Below are 23,988 nucleotides of genomic sequence, written 5' to 3' on the forward strand. Positions count from 1 at the left end.
CAGGCTGCTGAAGGCGTGGCCGCCAAAGTGGGAGCGATTAAAATCGGGGGATGGTCAAGAGGCCAGAATTGGAGGAGATCTCGGAGGTTTGTGGGGGCTGGAGGAGATTACAGAGACAAGGAGTGGGCGAGGCCTTGAAGAAATATTAAAACAAGAATGAGAATTTTATGTTCGAGGTACTGTTTAATCAGGAGCCAATGTAGGTCAGTGAGGACAGTGGGTGATGGGTGAACAGGACTTGGCGTTCTGTGTCTGACCTCAGGACCTCCCAGAGCGCCTGACAGTCAATGGAATAATTTCTGAAGTACAGTCACTGTTGTGACACAGGAAGCATGGCAGCCAATTTGCGCACAGCAAACTCCCACGAACAGCAATGTGATCACGACCAGATAATCTGTTTTTTAGCGATGTTGATGGAGGAGTAAATATCGACCAGGGCACTGGGGAGAGTTCCCCTGCTCTTGTTCGAAATAGTGCTGTGGGGTCTTTTACGTTCACCTGAGGTGGCAGACGGGGCCTCAGATTAACAGTCCGTCCAAAGTCAGCACCTTTGACCTTGCAGTGCTCCCTCAGCACCGTACTGGAGTGTCAGCCTTGATATTTTCCTTTGCTCAGGTCCTGGAGTGGGATTTGAATCCACAACCTTCTGATGGAGGCAGCCAGCTGAACCACTGCATTCACCAGAAGGCAAACGATTTGCATAAAGAGGATGGAAATATTGGATAATGATCTCATTTGCAAAATTTTTACATCGTCAGCCTGTTTACCAACGGAAAAGCTTTTGAAACTATCTAAGAAAATTTAAATATAATTTATCCAAAGCTTTTGCTGTCCACACTGGCTTTGTTAGGTGCATTAGGTAAATAAGGCTCCATGTGTATTTAAGCGCCGTGGATGATAGGTTATATTTTGAGAGAGAATTGCTGACTTGTTTGGCAGGTGGACAGAGTTTAGCCGGTGTTAGAAACTCTCCTGGAGTCCCAGTCCGATTGTTAGTCAGGGCCTGTGATCTCTGCTGCTGCTGCTGCTTTCTGACTCCCACTTGTCCACGATGCCTCGGTCATTTCTGGTCAAAAAACAACACGCCAAGTGTGGCAGTCGGAACTGGGGTAACATATCGGATGATCAGCGAGGGGATTTCTACGTTCCAGGTAGGTTCCCTTCTCCAAAACAATCCCAATCTTTTCCAGGATGGAAGGAAGGGACACAGAGCGAGAGACAGAGAGAGAGAGAGATTGATGCACAGCTGGATAGAGAGATGGATAGATTGAGATGGCTAGAAAGAGAGCTAGAGCGACAGAGCTGGGGAGAGATAAAGGGGGAAGAGAGATGGACAGGTGGATGGATAGAGAGATGGATAGATAGAGATAGCTAGAGGGAGAAGTAGCTAGAGAAAGGGATAAAGAAGGAGAGAGATAGATGAATGGATAGATAGAAAAAGTACTGCACTTTCTGAGGTGCCATCTTTCAGGTGAGCAAGAGATAGAGCGATTGATGTACAGATGGATAGTGAGATGGATAGATAGAGATAGCTAGAGACAGATGGAGAGCTAGGTGGAGAAATGAAGGGAGGGAGATAGATAGATGGACGGAGGGATGGATGGAGGGATGGATGGAGAGATGGATAGGTAGATAGACTACTGCATTTCCTGAGTGTTAATGTTGGAATCATGTTGCAATGGAGTGCATGCTTTAAGTATGAAATTGAGAGCAGCTGCCACCAATTGGGGAAAGGCTAGGGAATTATTGCAAGTGTATAAAAATACTGAGTGTTGGGGGAACACGAGGAGTCTGGTGCCTTTACTCTGTAATCTTGGGAATAAACCTGGATTAGGGAAAAGGCTGGTTTCAGAGTCATCCATTCCTCAATGTACGAACAGTGAGTTGAATACTGAGATGCCATCTTTCAGGTGGGACCTTAAACCGAGCTTCTGCCTGCCCTTACAGATGAACGTAAAAATATCCCATGGCACTGTTTTAAAGAAGGGCTGGGAAATTTTCCCTGGTGTCCTGGGGCCAATATTTGTCCCTCAACTAACGTCACTGAGAGGAAAAAAAAACAGATGATCTGGCCATTGTCACATTGCTGTTCGTGGGATCTTGCTGTGTGCAAAGTGTCTGGCATTTTTCCTACATCACAACAGTGACTACACTTCAAAAAGTACTTCATTTGCTGTGAAGTGCTTTGGTGGGGGGGTCCTGAGATCATGAAAGGCGCTATATAAATGCAAGTTTCTTTTTTTTTAAACCTCGCCAGGTATAAGCTGTCTAGCGGCTGATAAGTAGTGATTGCCTAAAGATGCTCCCTCACAGTAGTCTTGATGCCTATAGCAACATCACATCTGATTTACATACCCGTGATCTGTCATGAATAGCATTTAATTCCACCCACAGAATGCCCGGATGCCTGTGCCCTGGACAAGCAGCAGCCTTTACCTCAGCAAAGTGCCGCGGTGAGTAGAAAGGCCAAAAGGCAAAAGACATGGGTGGGATCGTTTGCTAAAGAATTGCATGGAATAGCTCACCCTGGAGAAGGGCCAGCGCTCAGCAGGGCTAGGGTACGTCTTTATCGCGTTAAAGCTGTTAGTGACCGGCCATCGCTCCCGACCCGACCACCACCCCATCTCCCCGCATCGCTGTCTCTGCGAGATTCTCACTGCCCGAAAGATTTAAGGAAACCCTGAAGAACAGTCTTACCAGGCTGGGGGGTGGGGATGGGTGTTGAGCAAGGCCAAGGTGGAGCTGTACTGAGGAACACCTACCCCCCCATCCCCACAAATGGGATCCTCAATGTTGAGGTCCAGACATGACAGATGGTCACTTCAGCCGAGTATTGGAAGAATTTTTTTTATTATTCGTTCATGGGATGTGGGCATCGCTGGCTGGGCCAGCATTTATTGCCCATCCCTTGTTGCCCTTGAGAAGGTGGTGGTGAGCTGCCTTCTTGAACCGCTGCAGTCCATGTGGTGTAGGTACACCCACAGTGCTGTTAGGGAGGGAGTTCCAGGATTTTGACCCAACGACAGTGAAGGAACGTCCGATATATTTCTAAATCAGGATGGTATGTGGCTTGTGGGGGGGAGAGGAACTTGCAGGTGGTGGTGTTCCCATTTGTCTGCCGCCCTTATCCTTCTAGGTGGTAGAGGTCGTGGGTTTGGAAGGTGCTGTCGAGGGAGCCTTGGTGAGTTGATGCAGTGCATCTTGTAGATGGTGCACACACTGCTGCCACTGTGCGTCAGTGGTGGAGGGAGTGGATGCTGAGGGTGGTGGATGGGGTGCCAATCAAGCGGGGCTGCTTTGTCCTGGATAGTGTCAAGCTTCTTGAGTGTTGTGGGAGCTGCACTCATCCAGGCAAGTGGAGAGTATTCCATCACACTCCTGACCTGTGCCTTGTAGATGGTGGAATGCTTGGTGCCAGCAGGCAAGGGAAAAACCAGTTCAGAATTTTCAAATCCCAGTAAAAAATCAGTAATACCGGCAGCAGTGGTACTGGAGTTCATTTTTAGGTATAGAAGACCAGACTGGACAAGTTTTACTGGTACCCTTCATTCCAAGTTTTACAGGTTTTTCCTTTTGGGTGGGGAGGAATATCTCAAAACAACTGAAGCAGGGAGAGCAAGCAAACGTGAAAACTGTGACAGTACAGATAGCAGTCTCTAACTTGGCAGCACGCTCTCAGGATAAAGGGTCGGCCATTTTGGACTGAGATGAGGCGAAACCTCTTCACTCAACAACACTGGCATCTACCCAGCTATGTGGAAAATTGACCAGGTACGTCCTGTACACAAAAAGTAGGACAAATCCAACCAGGCCAATTACCACCCTATCAGTCTACTCTCGATCATCAGTAAAGTAATGGAAGGGGTCATCAACAGTGCTATCAAGCGGCACCTGCTTAGCAATAACCTGTTCACTGATGCCCAATTTGGGTTCCACCAGGGCCACTCAGCTCCTGACCTCATTACAGCCTCGGTTCAAACATGGACAAAAGAGCTGAATCCAGAGGTGAGGTGAGAATGACTGTCCTTGACACCAGGGTGGCATTTGACCAAGTGTGGCACCAAGGAGCCCTAGCAAAACTGGACTTAATGGGAATCAGGGGGAATGCTCTCCGCTAGTTGGAGTCATAACTAGCACAAAAGAAGATGGAGAGACCAAACGCAGACTGGGTGACTGCTTTGCAGAACACCTTTGGTCTGTCCGCAAGCATGACCCAGACCTCCCTGTCGCTTGCCATTTCAACACCCCCACCCTGCTCTCATGCCCACATGTCTGTCCTTGGCCTGCTGCATTGTTCCAGTGAAGCTCAATGCAAACTGGAGGAACAGCACCTCATCTTCCGACTAGGCACTTTACAGCCTTCCGGACTGAATATTGAGTTTAACAACTTTAGATCATGAACTCTCTCCTCCATCCCCACCCCCTTTCCGATCCCCCTTTTTTCCAATAATTTATATAGATTTTTCTTTTCCCACCTATTTCCATTATTTTAAATGTATTTCCATCCATTGTTTTATCTCTGCCTTTTAGCCTATTTCGATCCCTTCCCCCCACCCTCACCCCCACTAGGGCTATCTGTACCTTGCTTGTCCTGCTTTCTACCCTTAATTAGCACATTCCTTAGATAATATCACCACCTTCAACACCTCTTTGTCCTTTTGTTTATGACATCTTTTGGCAATCTCCACCTGGCCCTCTGTCCAGCTCTACTTGTCCCACCCCCCCTTAAACCAGCTTATATTTTACCTCTCTTCTATTTTTCCTTAGTCCTGTTGAAGAGTCATACGGACTCGAAATGTTAACTGTCTTCCTCTCCATAGATGCTGTCAGACCTGCTGAGTTTTTCCAGGTATTTTTATTTTTGTTTTGGATTTCCAGCATCCGCAGTCTTTTGCTTTTATTTTACAAAAGAGGATGGCCTGTGGTTGTTGGAGGTCAGTCATCTCAGCTCCAGGATATCAGTGCACGAGTTCCTCAGGGTAGTGTCCTTGGCCCAACCATCTTCAGCTGCTTCATCAATGATCTTACTTCCATCATAAGGTCAGAAGTGGGGATGTTCGTTAATGATTGCACAATATTCAGCACCATTCGCGACTCCTCAGATACTGAAGCAGTCTATGTCCAAATGTAGCAAGATCTGAACAGCATCCAGGCTTGGGCTGACAAATGGCAAGTAACATTCATGCCACACAAGTGCCAGGCAATGACCATCTCAAACAAGAGAGAATCTAACCATTGCCCCTTCACATTCAATGGCATTACCATCGCTGAATCCCCCACTATCAACATCCTGGGGGTTACCATTGACCTGAACTGGACTAACCATATAAATACTGTGGCTACAAGAGCAGGTCAGAAGCTGGGAATCCTGCAGCAAGTAACTCACCTCCTGACTCCCCAAACCCTGTCCACCATCTACAAGCCACAGGTCAGGAGTGTGATGGAATACTCTCCACTTGCCTGGATGAGTGCAGCTCCTACAACACTCAAGAAGCTCAACACCATCCAGGACAAAGCAGCCCGCTTGATTGGCACCACATCCACAAACGTTCACTCCCTCCACCACCGACGCACAGTAGCGGCAGTGTGTACCATCTACAAGATACACTGCAGAAACTCACCAAGGCTCCTTAGACAGCACCTTCCAAACCCACGACCACCACCATTTAGAAGGACAAGGGCAGCAGACACATGGGAACACCACCACCTGGAAGTTCCCCTCCAAGCCACTCACCATCCTGACTTGGAAATATATCGGCCGTTCCTTCACTGTCGTTGGGTCAAAATCCTGGAACTCCCTCCCTAACAGCACTGTGGGTGTACCTACACCACATGGGCTGCAGCGGCTCAAGAAGGCGGCTCACCACCACCTTCTCAAGTGGCAATTAGGGATGGGCAATAAATACTGGCTCCACCAACGACGCCCATACATCCCTTGAATGAATAAAAAAAAACTCAAGAGGGTTGTGAGTCTTTGGAATTCCCCATCCCGGAGAGCTATGGACGCTCAGTCATTGAGTAACATCTAAGTCAGAAGCAACAGGTTTTTAGATACTAAGGGAATCGAGGCATATAGACGTAGGACAGGAAAGCAGCGTTAATGTAGACGTTCAGCTATTATGTTATTGAATGGTGGAGCAGGTTTGAGGGGCTGTATCCTGCTCCTATTTCCTGCGTTCTTAAGATTATTGAAGGCTTTGGCAGGGCAGGGAAGATGTTTCCGCCTGGGGAGGAATCCAAAACACTGGGTATTAATTTAAGATGGTCATTTAGGAGGAACCCCTTTACCCAGAGAGTGGTCGAATTCCCTCATGAAGTGATTGAAGCTAATATCACAGACGCTTCTAATGGCAAGTTAGTTAAGTATGAGGGAGAAGAGAACGCTGATAGGGTTAGATGAAAGAAGGGCGACCGGTGATGTCTCACAGCAACCCAAACATTCTCGTGGAGGCCACACGTAGGTTGCTCCCTTTTAGCTAGCAGGCCTGTGAAAAAATTTTTTTAAAGGGGCCACGCACTTAAAAAGAATCACTCGCACGCTCCAAACAAAAAATGAGTGGATAGGGCAGTGTCAGGAGTCTCAACTGGATCATAAACACTGGCATGGTCCAGTTGGGCCTGTTTCTGGGCTGTGCATTTTTTTTGTAGAAAATTCTCTCTTGCCAAAACACTTTCTAATCCTTAAATTCTTTTTGGAAGGTGAAATCTGCTTACGCCCAGGGCCACTTCCTCTGCTACCGCTGCAGCAAAGTCTTCCCTTTACATCGCATGCTGACCCGTCACCTGAAGTGCCACAGCACGGTAAAGAAACATGTCTGCGGGTTCTGCGGTAAAGGCTTCAACGACACGTTTGATCTGAAGAGGCACATGCGAACACACACAGGTAGGGGGGACGGGAGGGGGGAGGGTTACATCGCGGTCAAAATGGACCTCATTCGGTAAAGTCTTCTCCAAAAGATGGCACCTCCGACAGTTCAGCGTGCCCCTCGGTACTGCGTTCGGAGCGTCAGCCTAGGCTTTGCATTCGACCCACGGGTACTTGAACCCACGGCAGCGCCGTTGCCTCTGTGTCGAAACATTGTGGAGGCAGAGACCCGAGCACATAGTCTGGTCTGAGAGTACGGAGGGAGTGCTGCACTGTCAGGGGCGCTGCCTTTTCAATGAGACCTGTCTGCTCTCTCAGGTGGATGTTAAAGATCCCACTGCACTATTCAAATAAGGGCAGGGCTGTTCTCACAGCACCTCAGCCAATATTTATTGCTCAAACAACACCTGATGTAGGTGAGCTGGTCATTTATTTCATTGGCGTTCGTGGGAGTTTGCTGTGCACAAATTGGCTGCTGCATTTCCTACATTAAAAAAAAGTGACCACACTTCAGAACGATTTCACTGGCTTTAAATTGCCTTGGGACATAACTGAGGTTCTGAGAGGTGCTATGTGACGCCAAGTTCTCTCTTGTTTTGCCTTTTGGTGCCGTACTTCCCCTCACTACTACTCTAACGAAAAAGACTTATCACCTCACCTTTGTTTTAAGCAGGCATTCGCCCGTACAAGTGTGACCTGTGTGAGAAGGCATTCACACAGCGATGTTCCTTGGAGTCCCACCTGAAGAAGATTCACAATGTACACCAGAATTATGCCTACAGGGAACGGCGTTCCAAGATTTTTGTATGCGAGGACTGTGGTTTTACATCCAGTCAAGGGGACGCATTCTTCCTGCACATCAGGGACCATCACCCTGGCAGCCCTTTACTACGCAAGTACCTGCGGAAGCAAAGTGCATCGTTCCAGAACAGATTAAGCATGTTGCTCATTCCGCGTTTTGTCTAGAAACTAGCTAAGACAGAAAGAACTTGCATTTATATAGCACCTTTCACAACCTGAGTCCTAAAGTGCTTTATAACCCAAGAAATACTGTTAAACATTGACTGTTGTTATATAGGAAACATGGCAGCCATATTGCACACAGCAAGTGCCTCAAACAGCAATGTGATAAACCAGAAAATTGGGGACATGGTGGTGTAGTGGTAATGTCACTGGCCTAGTAATCCAGCAGCCCAGGCTTATGCTTTGGGGGAACATGGGTTCAAATCCTACCATAGCAGCTGGTGGAATTTAAATTCAATTAATCAATCTGGTCTTAGTCATGACAACTACCAGTGATTGTTGTAAAAACCCATCTGGTTCACTAATGCCCTTGAGGGAAGGGAAGGAAATCTGTCACCCTTACCTGGTCTGGCTTACATGTGACTCCAGACCCACAGCAATGTGGTTGACTCTTGACTACCTTCTGAAATGGCTGAGCAAGCCACTCAATCAGTTCAAGGGCAATTAGGGATGGGCAACAAATGCTGGCCTTGCCAGTGATACCCACTTCCCACAAAAAAATAAAAATAATCCAAATATTGGCCAGGACACCAGGGATTAACCCCCCTGGTCTTTTAGATTGTGGTCATGGGATCAATTATGTGCACTCGAGTTGGCAGTACAGCACTCCCTTAGTAACGTTCTGCAGGTGTCAGCCTAGGTTATTGTGCTCAAGTCTCTGGAGTGGACTTGAGGCTGTGACCTTACAAGTGAGACTCCTACTCACTGGGCCGTGGCTGACATTGTTCGTTGTGATAGTAGATCGCACAAGTTGGGAAGATCCCATGGTTCAAATTCACAGTCTGCATCGAGTTGGATCATCTTGGCTGCAGCAGAGCTAGCGGTACATGGCTTTGGTAGCTCTGTGCTAGGTAGGAGCAAAATCGTCCAGAGCTCCACTTCCTGGCAGCTATCCATGGACACCTGCTGGTAAAGAGTGCGTGTATTCTGGGTGAGGGCTGGTTTGTATTCAGGTGTGATGCCCTCCACAACCGAACAGCTTGCTAACAATTACTATGCAGGCACAGCAGCTCTATCAGCACCCACTGGAACTACGCTCCATAAGGAATCAGCCCTTCCATGAGGGGAGGGGAATAATCAAGGCATGGGCAGGGGAAGCAAACTTGAGCTTCTCCAGTGAGTGACCACTCTCCCTCCCTCCATCGGTAATAAACTGCCAAGCCGCTGGAGACTGAGTTCTGAACCCCATTTCAATTCTTCTGCCTTTTGTTGAAATAAATCATGGGCCTGTGCCCTCGACAGAAAGCTGAGACAAACTAGGGGAAATATATGCCAGGGGTACAATGTGCCACGTCATGACAGTTGGGGGTTAATATTCCCCCGCGATTTTTCACAATGTCAGCCTTCGACTTGCAGCTGTACATAGTGACACCATTATATCCAGCCACAATCCTGAGGTATCCCCCTGTCAATTGCCCCCTGGAAATGGCACTGCTGTACGTGACTGGGACTGATCTTACCCACGCTATTTGCATAACATTAACTACCCTCCACTTGCTGCATTTTTGGGAGAAATCGTGCTTTAATCGGGAGTCGCCCCAGTCTTCGTCATGAGCTCTGTTTGCTGTAGTCCATACAGACTCTCTTTCTAAATAAGACAACAGTCGACCGAAGCTGTTTAAACTACTTGCCCTGAGTTCTACAGACACCCCCAACTCACCGGTCAACGCAGTAGTGTCAGTAAACAAGCTGCTTGCTTTCAGCTTATTGAAAGTGGACAAGGCAGTAGTCGGATATTCAAGGGACTTTTTATTAAGGGGAGGATAAATAATTTTAAACTGGCGTAGGAGGAAATATAAAAGGAGGGAAGGAAGCATCAGCAGGAGCAGATTTGACTGTAGGACCAAATAAAATACAGCATTGATTGTAATACAAGACAGTCAGGACTCCACATGGACTAAGTGGTAGAGCAGAGGAGGAGGGGAGACCTTGTGGTGCAGTGGGTAGCGTCACGGCCTCTGAGCCAGAAGCCCCAGGTTCACGTCCCACTCTGGGACTTGACGAGAAAGAAGGTGTGGCCAAACAGGTCAAGTATCAACCTGCAAATCCTTCAAACACAACATGTGTGTAAAAGTGCATAGCAACTCGGACCCCCCAGGTAAACTGGTAACGTGAATTCCTCTGCAGCAGGGGGGGAAAAAAAAACTAAGTGCACTATGGATTCAGCTGGAAGTCCCAGGACTGAATTTACCGATCTTTGCCTGAACTCGAGTCAGGGACAGCAGGTTGGAGGAGGGTCAATTAATCCCCGTTCAGTGAAGTGCACACTTAATTTTTGGTTCTCGCTGGAAAGTGCGTGTTGAGTGAGGATAGTTCAGGGGCTGTTGTGAAGCCCACTGCAGTTGAATAGCACACCACCTGGAGTCTCGCAGAATGAACTGCCACCGTGGTGAGGTGCTGGAACCCAAGAAAACGGAGCCAGTGTGTCAGCGACTTTTTCAGGAAAAGGAGAGAAGAAACCATAAAGGGATGGCACAGCTGCTCGGGGTACAAATGAGATGCAAAACGCAAGGTGTGCCGATGCAGAAAAGCTTTGAATTCACATCCAGATCCCAAAAATACATTTGCAGTTCACCCCCTAGCCATCTATTATTCGCGGAGTGTACAATAAAAAAAACCCCCCCAGCAAGGTCGCCCCCTACTCCCGCATCCTCACCTCCCACAACGGATAATGAGGGTTCTGATGCTGGCCAGGGAGGAGGTAACTGGGTGGATCAGCCCATCTGCAAAGCACGGGAATGTGTCGGCAGGGCTGCAGAATTACAGGGACATTTACAAATCCGCATGTTAATGCAGCAGAACATGGCGATTTAAAACAAAAATGCAGGCCGGGACAAAGCAACAACTTGCATTCATTTATATAGCGCCTTTATTGCAGTAAAGAGAGATTATCAAACACAAATTGACTCTGAACCAAAGAGCAAGATAGTAGGACGGGGTGACAAAAAGCTTATTCAAAAAGTAGGCTTTTAAGTAGCTTCTTAAACAGAGAAGGGTAGAGGGGCAGAGGTGGGGTGTAGGGAGGAAATTCCAGGAGTTTAAGCCCGAATACACGGCCACCAACGGCAGGGTGAGGAAGTGGGAAAAGCACATCTCGTACTTTTTCCCCCCCCCTCTCAGACGTACCTTTACACAAGGGCTAACAATGAAAAGCTTCATTAGTAGGGTCATGCTGAAGCTGTTAATCGCATTTAAGACAATTAGATAAACAAAGAAAAATATCAAAGGGTATGAGGAAAGGGGATTGGAGTAGACAGTTCTGAGGTAGAGTGGTTTCAGGCACAATTGACGAAATGGCCTTTCTTTTGTGGTATTTATTTAGCGTCTGCATGTGTAGTCACAGAGCCAAGCAATAGTCTACTCAGTGGCTAGTTGGAGTTCTTCAAGTCCACTTTCAAGTTTAGTCACTGGGCACTCCCTCGACAATGTCAATTGCTGTTTGGGCTGTACAACAGCTACAGCCTGGATGGTCTTGGCGATCTCACTGATGTCGGGTGTTGCACAAAGGCCTTGGCCAGTCCGCAAACGCTTTAAAAAGGGCCCACTGTCATCGTAGGAGATCAAAGCTGGGTGGAGGAGCAGTGGGGTCTACGATGAGAGAGTGGTTCCTAGTGGACGTTTTCTCCCGTCTTAGGTACTCAGTTGTTACTGCTCGGCATAGGGGGTTTAACCAGGCGGGGTGGTGTGAGGGAACGTGTACTGGTGGTGGGTTACGGAGGTCATTGACTAACGGCTGGCTTGGGTTGACCTTCTCCAATAGCTTGCCTGTTGCAATTACCCTCCTGATGTTGGGGGAAGGCCCGGGGCAATGTTGCTCAGGATTGGGGGCCAGGGGGAGTGAGTTGGTGAAAGAGTACCTGTAACGATGCGTATCATTGAGTTGAGCTGCACATCGAAAAGTTTGGTGCGAGCAGATCGGTGCCACACTGAGGCACAGTACTCTGCAGTTGAGGACATGGTGGCAAGTTCAGAGGTCCTTTGGGTCCTGGCCAATGATCCTCAGTAGGTACCGGCCAGTTTACTGCTGAGGAGGTTCATGTAGGTTTTAATTTTTCCTGTTGTGGTGAACCTTTGGGCTGAAATTTCTCAATTCCGTAAAACAAGTTTCTTAAATGTTTATCAGTTAAGTCAATGCACAGAGTATTATTCCAATTGTTTTAAAAATAAGTTTTATTAGTGTATTTATAAAATTAGCAAAAAATTAGTACAAGTATGACTTTTAAAAAATAAACATCATTACAACACTGTTGATTTCTTTGTCTTACATTATGCCTGAACTGATATGTCCATTGGTGGCTCCAAAAACAGCACAGCAAAACCTCAAGTTGCAACACAGTGTGTCCTCATTCTGTCCAGCGATGGCCGCAGTGTGGCGCTGTGCACACGTAGTACAGCCTCATTGCATCCTGCAGCAGGGAGGAAGGAGGCTGCATTAAATGCACGCTTAAAACTCGCAATCCTTTGTCAACAACAAAGAGCCACAAACGCCATTTGGCTCACTCAAAAACGGAGGCAGGACTGCAGCCACGTCCCTTGTATTCTAACATTTTTCTAGCCCTTTTAAAAGCCACAATTGTTGCTAATGCTCATTAAAATTTCCACTGTACACAAAACGAGGTCAGGCAATCCTGATCTAGATCTTAATAGGCATGTGCTCACAGCAATTGAACTGTCTATAATTCAGAGAGAAACTTCCTGCTTTTTGAATACTAGGAGAATATGTTTATCACGTAAATTTTATATACAGGTAAACGCAATATACTCTACATAAACTTTACTGCATCCCCACAATGTTTAGTTTTTGCAGAGTGAGACCCTAGCTATCCATGGAAAACTCACTTTTGAATAGTTAAAGCTCGCCAGGTAGCATGTAACCAATACACCATCTTGCCAGATTCCCATAACACTGTAACCAAGGGTCAAACTTAAGCTTTTCATCTCCCAGGCTACCTTTCATAGTCTCACGGCTTACACACAACAAAAACACACACACCCCAGAGTAATACATGCCTAGTCATTCTCCTATCCTCCCTGGCTACACATTCACACTCAGAAATGACCACAGAAGCAAGAGAAAGCCGACAGCTACGTGCACGTTCTGGGCCAGGCAGCTGAGGGTTTAAACAGCGGTTATAATGGCTGTTTTTGGGCTCGTGCAGGAAGCTTGATAGTGGGGTTGGCAGCAGGGCAGTGAGAAATCACAGGTACAAAAAGATACGGTCAGCAAACAAAGCCGTACACAGCAGCAACACCTACTTTCAAAGTTCAAAATGCCCTCCCCTCCTGTCTTTAATTTATCTATTTTAAGTTCAGCTTTCTTTACAGAAGGACAAATGGTGAAAACAAATAATATGTTTGTTTTGTGGCCTTTAATAGGGAGCAACTCATATCCATATAACTTATAATATTCATTGGCATAAGTGGTTTGAATTTATACTTTTAACAATTGCATGTGCTTCTGCAAAGGGTTCCATTACTGTACCTCAGCTCTTGCACTGTGCGACTGGAAAAACACGGCTTCCTTGTGTCCACACCTGCAACAATATTTAAAAATACAGCAGTAACAGGTTATAGAGGACAGACTGGTGAAATAGGCAGACATATAGCAGACAAAGTTTAATACGAGGCAGCGAGAAGTGATGCATTTTTTTCTGGGAAGAATGAGCAGAGCCGATATAAACTAAATGGTACAATGTTAAAGGAGTGCAGGAACTGAGGCACCTGGGGGTGCCTGTCCACAAATCTTTGAAGGCGGTCAAGCAAATTGAGAAGGCTGCTAAAAAAAAGCATAAGGGTCCTTGGCTTTATTCAAAGGCATAGAGTGCAAAAGCAAGGAAGTGGTGCTAAACTTTTATAAATCACGTGTTATCCCTTAGCTGGAGCAGTGTATCCAAATCTAGGCAACACATTGTAGGAAGGATGTGTGGCCTTGGAGGGGATAGAGAGAGATTTACTAGAACAATGCCAGGAATGAGGGACTTCAGTTATGTGGCGAGACTGGAGAAGCTGAGACTCTTCTCCTTAGAGTAGCGAAGATTAACAAGAGATTTGATAGAGGTGCTCAAAATTCCAAAGGGTTCTGACAGAGTAAATAAAGGGATACAGTTTCCAGTGGCAGAAGGGTGGGTAACCAGAGGGGACAGATTTAAGGTAACTGGCAAAAGGTGACATGAGGAAAGAGAATTCTGCATAAGTTCTGAATGCACTGCCTGCAATGGAAACAGATTCAATAGTAACTTTAAAAAGTTAACTGGATAACTGGTTGAAGAGAAAAAATACAGTGCTATGGGGAAAGGTCGAGGGAGTAGAATTAATTGGACAGCTCTAACAAAGAGCTGCATAGGTGCAATGGGTCAAATGGTCATCTCCTGTGCTATATTATTCTATGAAGTTGTCTATCCATGTTAAAATGAGCTTTGAAGCCCTGTTGCACTCTACTGGTTTAACTAGTTCATGAGACCCCTTCATCCATTTCTTTCAATCAATCTGATTGGTTTATGGGAATTACATGTCCTTTTTAAAATGGCAATGGCAACCAGTGCTCTACTTCACAACCCCACATCCTCCCCAGCTCACTGGTCTAAGGTCACTGATTCCCACCTTTAGCCTCCAAACTCTCTGTCTCCAGCTCTAGCTCCTCAAACCGAGTGCCTCGGGCTCTTTCTCTCAGCGACACAGCATCTGCTGTCACGCTTCCAGGCAGCAGAGCTATGCTACAATCTCTGAGCCTCTGCTCCAGGACTCAGGATCACATCCAATATGCTCTGGTTGGAACCTGTGTCTCTTGGAAGAGGGAAAACAGCAACCACAATAATTACCGTAAGAGTGTATACATTGGAAAATAAACTTTACTGCTAGGGAGGTGTGATGTTGGCCTGTGGAAGTAGGGTGGAGGTCAGGAGGAGGTAGACAATGTGCATTAAGTAGTTGGCATCATGGAGAGTATTATTGGGCTGAAAGACTGACTCTGGCTTGAAGGCTACAGTGAAGTTGTGCAGGATCAGATACAGTAAACCTCAGTGGGGAAGGGTTGTAGCGGAGTGTAGAGATTTGGGATAAGGTACTAGTTTTTTCTGACAGGCCCCAACAGGGCGGCTAAATCTTGCCAATAGTAAGTTGGAAGAAGGTCTGATCGCAATAATGTCAAACAAGCAATGTGAAGGCTGGGCTATCGGAGGTGAAGCTCTGACATTTTTACAAGAGAGGCCTTTCTCTCTCCACCACCAAAAGGAATCTCTGTGCCAAATCTATTGCAGCAAGGAGAATGTGATCCAATCCAGATGCTTCTACAACACTGTTGATTAAGGTTCTCCATAATTAGTAAATAAGCATGGGTGCGTATAACAGTGTGACAGAGACTCAGAAATACCAAAGGCTTCAACAGTTACACCTATCTTTTTTTTCCCCCTCAATACCTCAGGATTAGATTTTCACTAGATCGGAGGAGGACAAGGCTGTTAAAACAGTGCTGCAGCGCTACTTACTTTGGGCAGGGGTGGTCTTCTGTTCTAGGCAGTGTTGGATCTTGTGCCACATCAGCTATGATTTGGGTCAATTCACTGTTGAAGGGAAAAAAAAAAAAAATCACCTTTGTGAAAACAATGTGGACGCTCTGGACAAAACGGTACAATAACCATTGCTGCAAAGTTCAATACAAAGCTTAAGGCCAGATATTTGACATATCGGAGCACAAAAAAAAATCAACATAAAGGACACAGGACCTGTCGAATCAGAATTAACTTAAGTCAGTTTTGTATCACTTGAGCGTATAACCTGGATTTTGCGGTAGTAATGACAGCAGGACAGTCAGTGTTCTCTGTCGCTACTCCGAAAATTAACAGCAACTTCTGGAGTCTGTACATGAGCAGAATAGTGCAGAAATCCAGAGGTTGCTATCAGTGAGGTCTCCACCAGAGGATGCACTGTTAAAGATCTCCCAGACTGCAATCAACTGGAAATCATTGAACTGACAAGAACTTTTACTCCTGCACTCTTATTCTCATTATAAAAACTCTGGAAAACACTGTTGAAATGAGGTGTAACTGGGATTTTATAGATGTACTTGGTTATAATTACTAAACATCCCCACTGGTCCTGAAAAGCTAATTTTATGTTTGTGGGATGTCAAACAACGTCACATATAGTGAAAACAACTTTTCTTTAAAATCTGATTTATATTTTAGTTTTCATCTTAATCCAATCAAAGTCATTTATTTTGCACTGTGAATTGTTTAAATTTTAAATGAAGGGATTTACTGCTTCACGCTCTGTGAGAATGCTTCAACGTGATTAGCCGCTTACGCTGCTTCCTGACAGCACTGCTGCTGGGTGTCTGGAGGTCCCCTTGACCTGGCACCAGGTTTAACCTGTCACTGGGAAAGGGGGAGAAACCACACCTCACAGGTCACTGGAACTTGGTGGGCAGCTTCCTTCGAGGACAGCAGCTGGCACTATTCCCTCACTGCAGACTGCAAAACCCAGCCCAATATCTCGGCATAGCTCACCGGGGACCTCTGATGACAAAGACGCAGCATTACAATATTTTACCAAATGGGTCTTTGCAAAAGTACCCAGAGCATAGATTGTGTAACACTTGTTACAAAATAAATCCTTTGATGGCCTGGTCAAATTGTTTTTGGAACTAAAATATTCAGTGGGTCGTTCAGATTCAGTCATTAAACTGTTATAGAAACTTCATGTACAGCTTACCTTTATTCTTTTCACCCCTATTTCCTCTTAAGATGGGGATCCCAGGAGTGCAGATCTTTGTAATCCTCCAGTACATCACCAAAAGTGGCCATTCTCCATGTGTAAGTATGGATAGTATGGTTCTGTGTGTTTCAGGGGAACATAAGAAATAGGAGCTGGAATAGGCCATTTGGCCCATTGAGACTGCTCGGCCATTCAATACGATCATGGCTGACCCTCGGCTTCAACTCCACTTTCCCGCTCGCTCCCCATGTCCCTTAATTCCAAGACACCAAAAATCTGTCTACCCCCAGCCTTAAGTGTGTTCAACGATGGAGCATCCACAACCCTCTGGGATAGAGAATTTCAACGATTCACAACCCTTTAAGTGAAGAAATTTCTCATCTCGGTCCTAAATGATTGGCCCCTTATCCTGAGACTGTGCTCCCCTCCACCCCGCGTTTTACATTCCTCAAACAGCAGAAACATCCTCTCAATCTACCCTGTCAAGCCCCTTCAGAATTGTGTATGTTATCATTCTTCTAAACTCCAGAGAATATAGACCCAATTTACTCAGCCTGTCTCTCATCGTAGAACAACCCCCTCATCCCGGGGACCAATTTAGTGAACCTTCGCTGCACCGCTTCCGTACCAGGCGCCATTACAATGACAACTGATTCTATCCTGACCTGATGCACACAGGCGTTACTGAGACCACACCTCGAGTACTGCGTACAGTTTTCATCTCCGCACCCCAGGAAGGATATACTTGTCTTAAGAGGTGATCCAATGAAGGCTGATTCCTGGGATGAGGGGGTTGGCCTGACTGGGAGTCTAGATCTGAGGGGCACAGTCTCAGGATAAGGGTCAGCAATTTGTGACTTAGATGGGGAGAAATTTCTTCACGCAGCAGTTTGTGAAACTTTAGAATTCTCCACCCCAAGAGAGCTGCAGATGCTCAGTCGTTGAGTATATTCAAGACTAAGATCGACAGATTTTTGGACACTGCTCACACACCTCAAGCCTCAGTGGAGCCAAGGTCGAAGATCAGCCAACATCTTATTGAAGAGTGGAGCAGGCTCAAGTATGACCTACTCCATTTTAAGTTCTTACACTTGCACACTTTCCAGCCGAGATCGAGGGATTAACTTTACGCTCTCAAGCCCTCGGCACCTGGGTCAACCATAGGACCCGGCTGCAATCAGGCAAGGATCAGAACGGAAACTGGGTCTGTATGGTTCAGTAGCACAGTGGGCATTTAACCACAATGTTCAAGGGAGCTGCGAGGAATGGGATGAATCACACACTCAGTAATTGCAGTCCCTGTTGCATCTCTGATGGTGGCGCAAATCCTGAATTAAGCTGAAATCTCACTGGGAAGTACGGCTACAATTTACTGTTATCCTCGGTTACAATGATGTGTTGTTTAAACCTGCACACAGCAGACATGAGTGCTACTTACTCGACTTCATGTGTGATTTTGTTGACATAGATACAGCTGTTATCGGCTTCTTGTTGGTAGTCACAGTTTCGACACTGAAATTTAAACAAAGTATTTGAATTACACAGACTGCTCACAATCAAAGATTCAGCTTTTTTCCCTCAGGATAACAGTCAAAGTATGAATGGATAGGGAAACGTTAAGAAAACTTCCAAATCTATCCCGCAGCCATCCACTACCTGCTCAGCAATAGACAAATCCTCTTTAGGATTGAGAGATTCAGGTGACAGGTCAGGCACTAGTAGGCTTGGAAATAAAGATAAGATAAATCAAGCAGTTCTAACAAAAGGTCATCAAGCCGAAATGTTAGCTCTGTTTCTCTCCCTGCAGGTGCCACCAGGTCTCCTGAATGTTTCTAGGATTGTGTTTTCAAACGAGGTTGTGATGAGATGAAAACAACCTTCAGCTACAAATGTGTAGGTGAAGGAAACGTGAAAGGAGAAGCAGTTACAGTTTTGCTGTCCTGAGAGACAATGTGTTAGGTTGCCTGACGAGTTAGCAATGCAACAGTTGGCATATGTTATCCCTTCAATTTCCCCTTCATATGAGAGGGGAAGCACCCTCACAGACTGGAAATTCAGCGGTGGAGAAGCATTGACGTCAATTGCAGTGCCAAGCAGATCAGGCGATTCTAGCGCAGGCAATGGAATTGAACCGGAAATGTTCTGCACTGTGTGGGCTAGTGTCACACTGGACAATGTCTTTATCCCCTAGATCAATAGGGGAGCCTCGCAATCTGTTTTCGATCAGTAACATCATCGACGCTGGTAACTCAAAAGGTTTTGAGGCTCCGTTGCAATATAAACTGCAGCATTTCACTGAAAGTAATCTTAGATTCAAAGTGTAATCTACGATGTCGTATCTTTGACTGTCACTGGACTGAATCAGCTCCTCTCCATTTCAATATGAGTCACAGAACATTGCAGCCCTTCAATGTTTCTCTGTTGTTTCACTTACAATAACAGGTGAAAACATTCAGATTTTGTCTAGACATGTTCTTGATTTTAGTGACGAGCTCTGCTATTTTCACAAATGCATGCATAGCCTCAGGATAGTTCTACGTCAGTTTCACAGTAACAATCTTGTCTATAGTATCATCCAAGGTGATGTTACATCACAGGTTGCAGACTTCAGCTCTCCCACACTTGGTTTACAATCCTAAATATAAACAGTGAAATCTGTGGGAAACTAAAAGCAGCTAAGACTGCTCTAGACACAAGCCCAGATCTGGTAACAGGGTGAGGCCATTTATCCTACAACTGCAACCTGAATTACATAGTGCCTTAACATTGTAAAATGTTCCAGGGCACTTCCCAGAAGGCATTATCACAGAAAATTTGACACTAAGCCACATTAGAAGATATCAGGCCAGGTGATCAAAAGCTTGTTCAAAGAGGTAGGTTTTAAAGGAGAGGGGGGCGGAAGGCTTTGGGGACTGAGGGCCCAGGCGGCTGAAGGCAGAAGACAGTCGCCAATGGTGAAGCAAAGAAAACCAGGGGTGCACTAGCTTAGATTGAATAAAGAAAAGGAGCCAGTTTCACACATTTGCACTTTGAATGATGAGTCTGTGATGCTACAGAAATGTTTATAGCAGCTTTGCTGAAGCATTAATCAATGTGAGTTTTTAAACCACAGAACCATTTTAAACCACTTGGTATTTTGGCCTTTTAAATTTAAAAAAATGCCTATGCTTTCTGAAGAGCTGTTGAATGAACACATGGAGGAGGACACACAGCAGAGGTTAGCAGCTTCTCCATCAATGCAATGACAGCTGATCAGGACTTCATTTACCCTTTATTTCCAATAGCCTTAACGAACAAAAAAATCTAGCAACTTCAGTCACAGGAGGAGGTGATGGCGAGATGGTATTGTCGCTGGACTAGTATTCCAGAGACCCAGGGTAATGCTCTGGGCACCCAGGTTTGAATCCCGCCATGGCAGAATTTGAATTCAATAAAAATCTGGAAGTAAAATCTGATGACGGCCAAGTTGATTGTTGTAAAAACCCATCTGGTTCACTAATGCTCTTTAGGGGAGGAAATCTGCAATCTAACAACCCTAACAAATCATTTAATTGCCCCAAACACCTCAATCACCACTTAATCATTGATGCTTAAGGGGATACAAACCTAGTTTAGTCTACGAGGAGTGAGAGGAGCAGAGAAATTGAGATGGCTGATGTCACGCCGGCAGTTCTCAGTGAACAGATCAAGTGCAGGTAAGAGGCCAGAGGGGTCCAGTTGGAGGGAGAATATTGGAGGCGGGTGAAAGGATCCGTAGAACAGGGGGAGGACTCCTGCCCAAAGGAGTGAGCACGGAGATGAAGGCGGCGGAAGAAGAGTTCAGCCCCCGGGAATGTCCCATTAGACCAATCATGTTAGCCTGTTCCTGCCTCACGGAACTCAGTGCTTCCTATCTTGACTCCGTTCTCTCTCCCCTTGTCCAGTCTCTTCCCACCTACATCCGCGATTCCTCTGATGCCCTACGTCATATCAACAATTTCCAGTTCCCTGGCCCTAACCACCACCTCTTCACCATGGATTTCCAATCCCTCTACACCTCCATCCCCCACCAGGATGGTCTGAGGGCTCTCCGCTTCTTCCTTGAACAGAGGCCCGAACAATCCCCATCCACTACTACTCTCCTCCTTCTGGCTGAACTCGTTCTCCCACTGAACAATTTCTCCTTAAACTTGCTTCACTTCCTCCAAATAAAAGATGTGGCTTTGGGTACCCGCACGGGCCCCAGTTATGTCTGTCACTTTATGGGGTATGTGGGACATTCCTTCTTCCAGTCCTACTCAGGCCCCCTCCCACAACTCTTTCTCCGGTACATCGATGACTGTTTTGGTGACGCTTCATGCTCTCGTCTGGACCTGGAAAGATTTATCAATTTTGCTTCCAATTTCCACCCCTCCATCACCTTCACATGGTCCATCACTGACACTTCCCTCCCCTTCCTTGACCTCTCTGTCTCAATTTCTGGTGATAGACTGTCCACCAATATTCACTATAAGCCCAATGACTCCCAAGCTACCTCAACTACAGCTCCTCACACCCCGTTTCCTGTAAGGACTCCATCCCATTCTCAGTTCCTTCACCTCTGTCGCATCTGTTCCGATGACGCCACTTTCCAAAACGGCGCTTCTGACATGTCTTCCTTTGTCCTTAACAGAGGTTTCCCACCCACTGTGGTTGACAGGGCCCTCAACCGTGTCCGGCCCATCTCCCGCACCTCTACTCTCACACCTTCCTCTCCCTCCCAGAACCAAGATAGGGTGCCCCTTGTCCTCAGTTTTTACCCCAGCATTCAAAGAATCATCCTCCATCATTTCCGCCAACTCCAGCATGATGCCACCAAACACATCATCTCTTCACCCTCCCACCGGCATTTCATAGGGACCATTCCCTCCAGGACACCCTGGTCCACTCCTCCATCATCTCCAACATCTCATCCCCCTCCCACGACACCTTCCCATGTAACCGCAGAAGGTGCAACACCTGCCCCTTTACCACTTCATCGGTCAAAGGCCCAAACACTCCTTTCAGGTGAAGCAGTGCTTCACTTGCAAATCCTTCAATTTGGTCTACTGCATTCGCTGCTTCCCAATGCAGTCTCCTCTACATTGGAGACACTAGACACAGACTGGATGACAGCTTTGTGGAACACCTTCGGTCTGTCCGCAAGCATGACCCAGACCTCCCTGTCACTTGCCATTTCAACACCCCATCCTGCTCTCATGCCCACATGTCCATCCTTGATCTGCTGCAATGTTCCAGTGAAGCCCAACGCAAACTGGAGGATCAGCACCTCATCTTCCGATTAGGCACTTTACAGCCTTCCTGACTTAACATTGTGTTCAAAACTTCAGACTATGAACTCCCTCCTCCATCCTCACCCCTTTTTTCAATATTCATTTTAATTTTAATTTTTTCATTTATAATTTTTATCCACTTATTTTTATTTATTTTCATTTTTATTCATTGTTTTATCCCCACCTTTTATCCTATATTTTTTCCCACCACTGTCCCCTCCCCTCACCCCCACAAGGGCCATCTGTCATTTGTTCATGTTGCTCTTTCCAGAGTGCTTACCCTTGTCCTGCTATTATCACATTCTGCTTTCTGACCTTAATGCCACCATCAGCACCTCCTTTAGCCAGTACCCACTACCATTAACACTCCTTTGTACTTTTGCCCATGACATCTCTGGCAATCTCTCCTTAGCCCCCACCTATCGCTGACCTTCCATCCAGCTTCACCTGTTCCACCCCTCCCTTAAACAGTATAAATTTCATCACATTTTTACTTCTCTTTAGCTCTGAAGAAGTCATACAGACTTAAAACGTTAACTTTTTTTCTCTCTCCATAGATGCTGTTAGACGTGCTGAGTTTTTCCAGCAGTGTCTCAGATTTCCAATATCTACAGTATCGTGTCACCTAGCTATATCGTGCAAATACCTACACTTCCTCGAGCCCAATATTATAACACCCTAGACCACTAGCCCACAGAGCTTGAATAAATAAAAGAATGTTTGAACTCACCGCATAAAGCAGGATCCGATTCTCTTTATCTTCCTTTGGGTACAGCATGTTATTACTAACAAAGAATAAAAATGTCAATAATGTTCAGAAATTGACAGTTTAAAGGGTTACAGACATTACATTATCCCTACTCTCTTTTCTCTCCAGAACTGCCAGGCTTGCTGGTTTTTCAGATTTCCAGCATCTGTGGTATTTTCCTTTCCAATACTGTTTACATTATCTGCTATCTGTGCCTTAAAGGACAAAAGAGAGATGGAGAGGTTCAGGGAGGGAATTCCAGATAAAAGCAAAAAACTGCGGATGCTGGAAATCCAAAACAAAAATAAAAATACCTGGAAAAACTCAGCAGGTCTGGCAGCATCTGCGGAGAGGAGCACAGTTAACATTTCGAGTCCGTATCACTCTGTTCTGTTGAAGAGTCAGAGTCAGAGAGAGGGGGCAAGGGAGGGGGAGAGAGAGGGGGCAAGGGGGGGTGGAGAGAGAGAGAGGGCAAGGGGGGGAGAGGGGGCAAGGGGGGGAGAGAGAGGGGGCAAGGGGGGGAGAGAGAGGGGGCAAGGGGGGGAGAGAGAGGGGGCAAGGGGGGGGAGAGAGAGGGGGCAAGGGGGGGAGAGAGAGGGAGCAAGGGGGGGAGAGAGAGGGGGCAAGGGGGGGGAGAGAGAGGGGGCAAGGGGGGGGGAGAGAGAGGGGGCAAGGGGGGAGAGGGGGCAAGGGGGGGGAGAGAGAGGGGCAAGGGGGGGAGAGAGAGGGGGCAAGGGGGGGAGAGAGAGGGGGCAAGGGGGGGAGAGAGGGGGCAAGGGGGGGAGAGAGGGGGCAAGGGGGGGAGAGAGAGGGGGCAAGGGGGGGGAGAGAGAGGGGGCAAGGGGGGGAGAGAGATGGGGCAAGGGGGGGAGAGAGAGGGGGCAAGGGGGGGGAGAGAGAGGGGGCAAGGGGGGGAGAGAGAGGGGGAAAGGGGGGGAGAGAGAGGGGGGGAGAGAGAGGGGGGGAAAGGGGGGGAGAGAGAGGGGGAAAGGGGGGAGAGAGGGGGAAAGGGGGGGAGAGAGAGGGGGAAAGGGGGGGAGAGAGAGGGGGGGAAAGGGGGGGAGAGAGAGGGGAGCGGGTTGGGGGGGGGGGGGGGAGCCGATGGGAGGTGGGGGGGTGTAGACGGGGAGAGGGCGGGGGGGGTGTTTTACGGGTTTTTATCGCTCAGCCCCCCCCCCCGCTCACCATTCCTGACAGAAGCGAATCCCCACGAAGCCGGGACCCCCGGTTCCCCCCTCGAAATCCATCCAGAAACTTCCAGAGCGCGCGGCCGGGCCGAGCGGCACTGCGCATGCGCCCCGCGTGTGGACGGGTCCCCGGCGGCGCCAAGAGCGCGTTTCAAAATCACC

The 23,988-nt window shown here is 47.0% G+C and overlaps 2 protein-coding genes across 2 annotated transcripts; one reads left to right on the forward strand and one right to left on the reverse strand.

The window, feature by feature from the left end:
* The first annotated feature begins 1,051 nt into the window (after positions 1 to 1,051).
* Positions 1,052 to 7,831, forward strand: LOC144671295 (putative transcription factor Ovo-like 1). The gene is made up of 4 exons (XM_078533104.1): positions 1,052 to 1,151; positions 2,395 to 2,453; positions 6,700 to 6,883; positions 7,539 to 7,831. The coding sequence occupies exons 1-4, from the start codon at positions 1,052 to 1,054 to the stop codon at positions 7,829 to 7,831; spliced, it is 636 nt and encodes a 211-aa protein (XP_078389230.1).
* Positions 7,832 to 12,043: 4,212 nt separating this feature from the next.
* polr2i (RNA polymerase II subunit I) lies at positions 12,044 to 23,954 on the reverse strand. Its single transcript, XM_078533115.1, has 6 exons — positions 23,825 to 23,954; positions 22,622 to 22,676; positions 18,039 to 18,112; positions 15,373 to 15,447; positions 13,371 to 13,422; positions 12,044 to 12,294 (listed from the first exon to the last, which is right to left on the reverse strand). The coding sequence occupies exons 1-6, from the start codon at positions 23,884 to 23,886 to the stop codon at positions 12,232 to 12,234; spliced, it is 381 nt and encodes a 126-aa protein (XP_078389241.1). The 5' UTR covers positions 23,887 to 23,954; the 3' UTR covers positions 12,044 to 12,231.
* Positions 23,955 to 23,988: the final 34 nt, after the last annotated feature.

Source organism: Cetorhinus maximus, chromosome 32 (genome assembly GCF_964194155.1).
Source record: "Cetorhinus maximus chromosome 32, sCetMax3.hap1.1, whole genome shotgun sequence".
In the NCBI taxonomy this organism is placed as follows: Eukaryota; Metazoa; Chordata; class Chondrichthyes; order Lamniformes; family Cetorhinidae; genus Cetorhinus; species Cetorhinus maximus.

Bases quoted from the DNA above. Each gene is read 5' to 3' on its own strand.
- LOC144671295 (XM_078533104.1), top strand. From the start codon at position 1,052: ATGCCTCGGTCATTTCTGGTCAAAAAACAACACGCCAAGTGTGGCAGT. The intron at 2,454-6,699 runs GTGAGTAGAAAG...TCTTTTTGGAAG, and splicing joins TACCTCAGCAAAGTGCCGCG to GTGAAATCTGCTTACGCCCA. The intron at 6,884-7,538 runs GTAGGGGGGACG...TGTTTTAAGCAG, and splicing joins GCACATGCGAACACACACAG to GCATTCGCCCGTACAAGTGT.
- polr2i (XM_078533115.1), bottom strand. From the start codon at position 23,886: ATGGATTTCGAGGGGGGAACCGGGGGTCCCGGCTTCGTGGGGATTCGC. The intron at 13,423-15,372 runs GTAAGTAGCGCT...ATATTGTTGCAG, and splicing joins GAAGACCACCCCTGCCCAAA to GTGTGGACACAAGGAAGCCG. The intron at 12,295-13,370 runs GTACAGTAATGG...TCCCTGCTGCAG, and splicing joins CGCACAGTGCAAGAGCTGAG to GATGCAATGAGGCTGTACTA.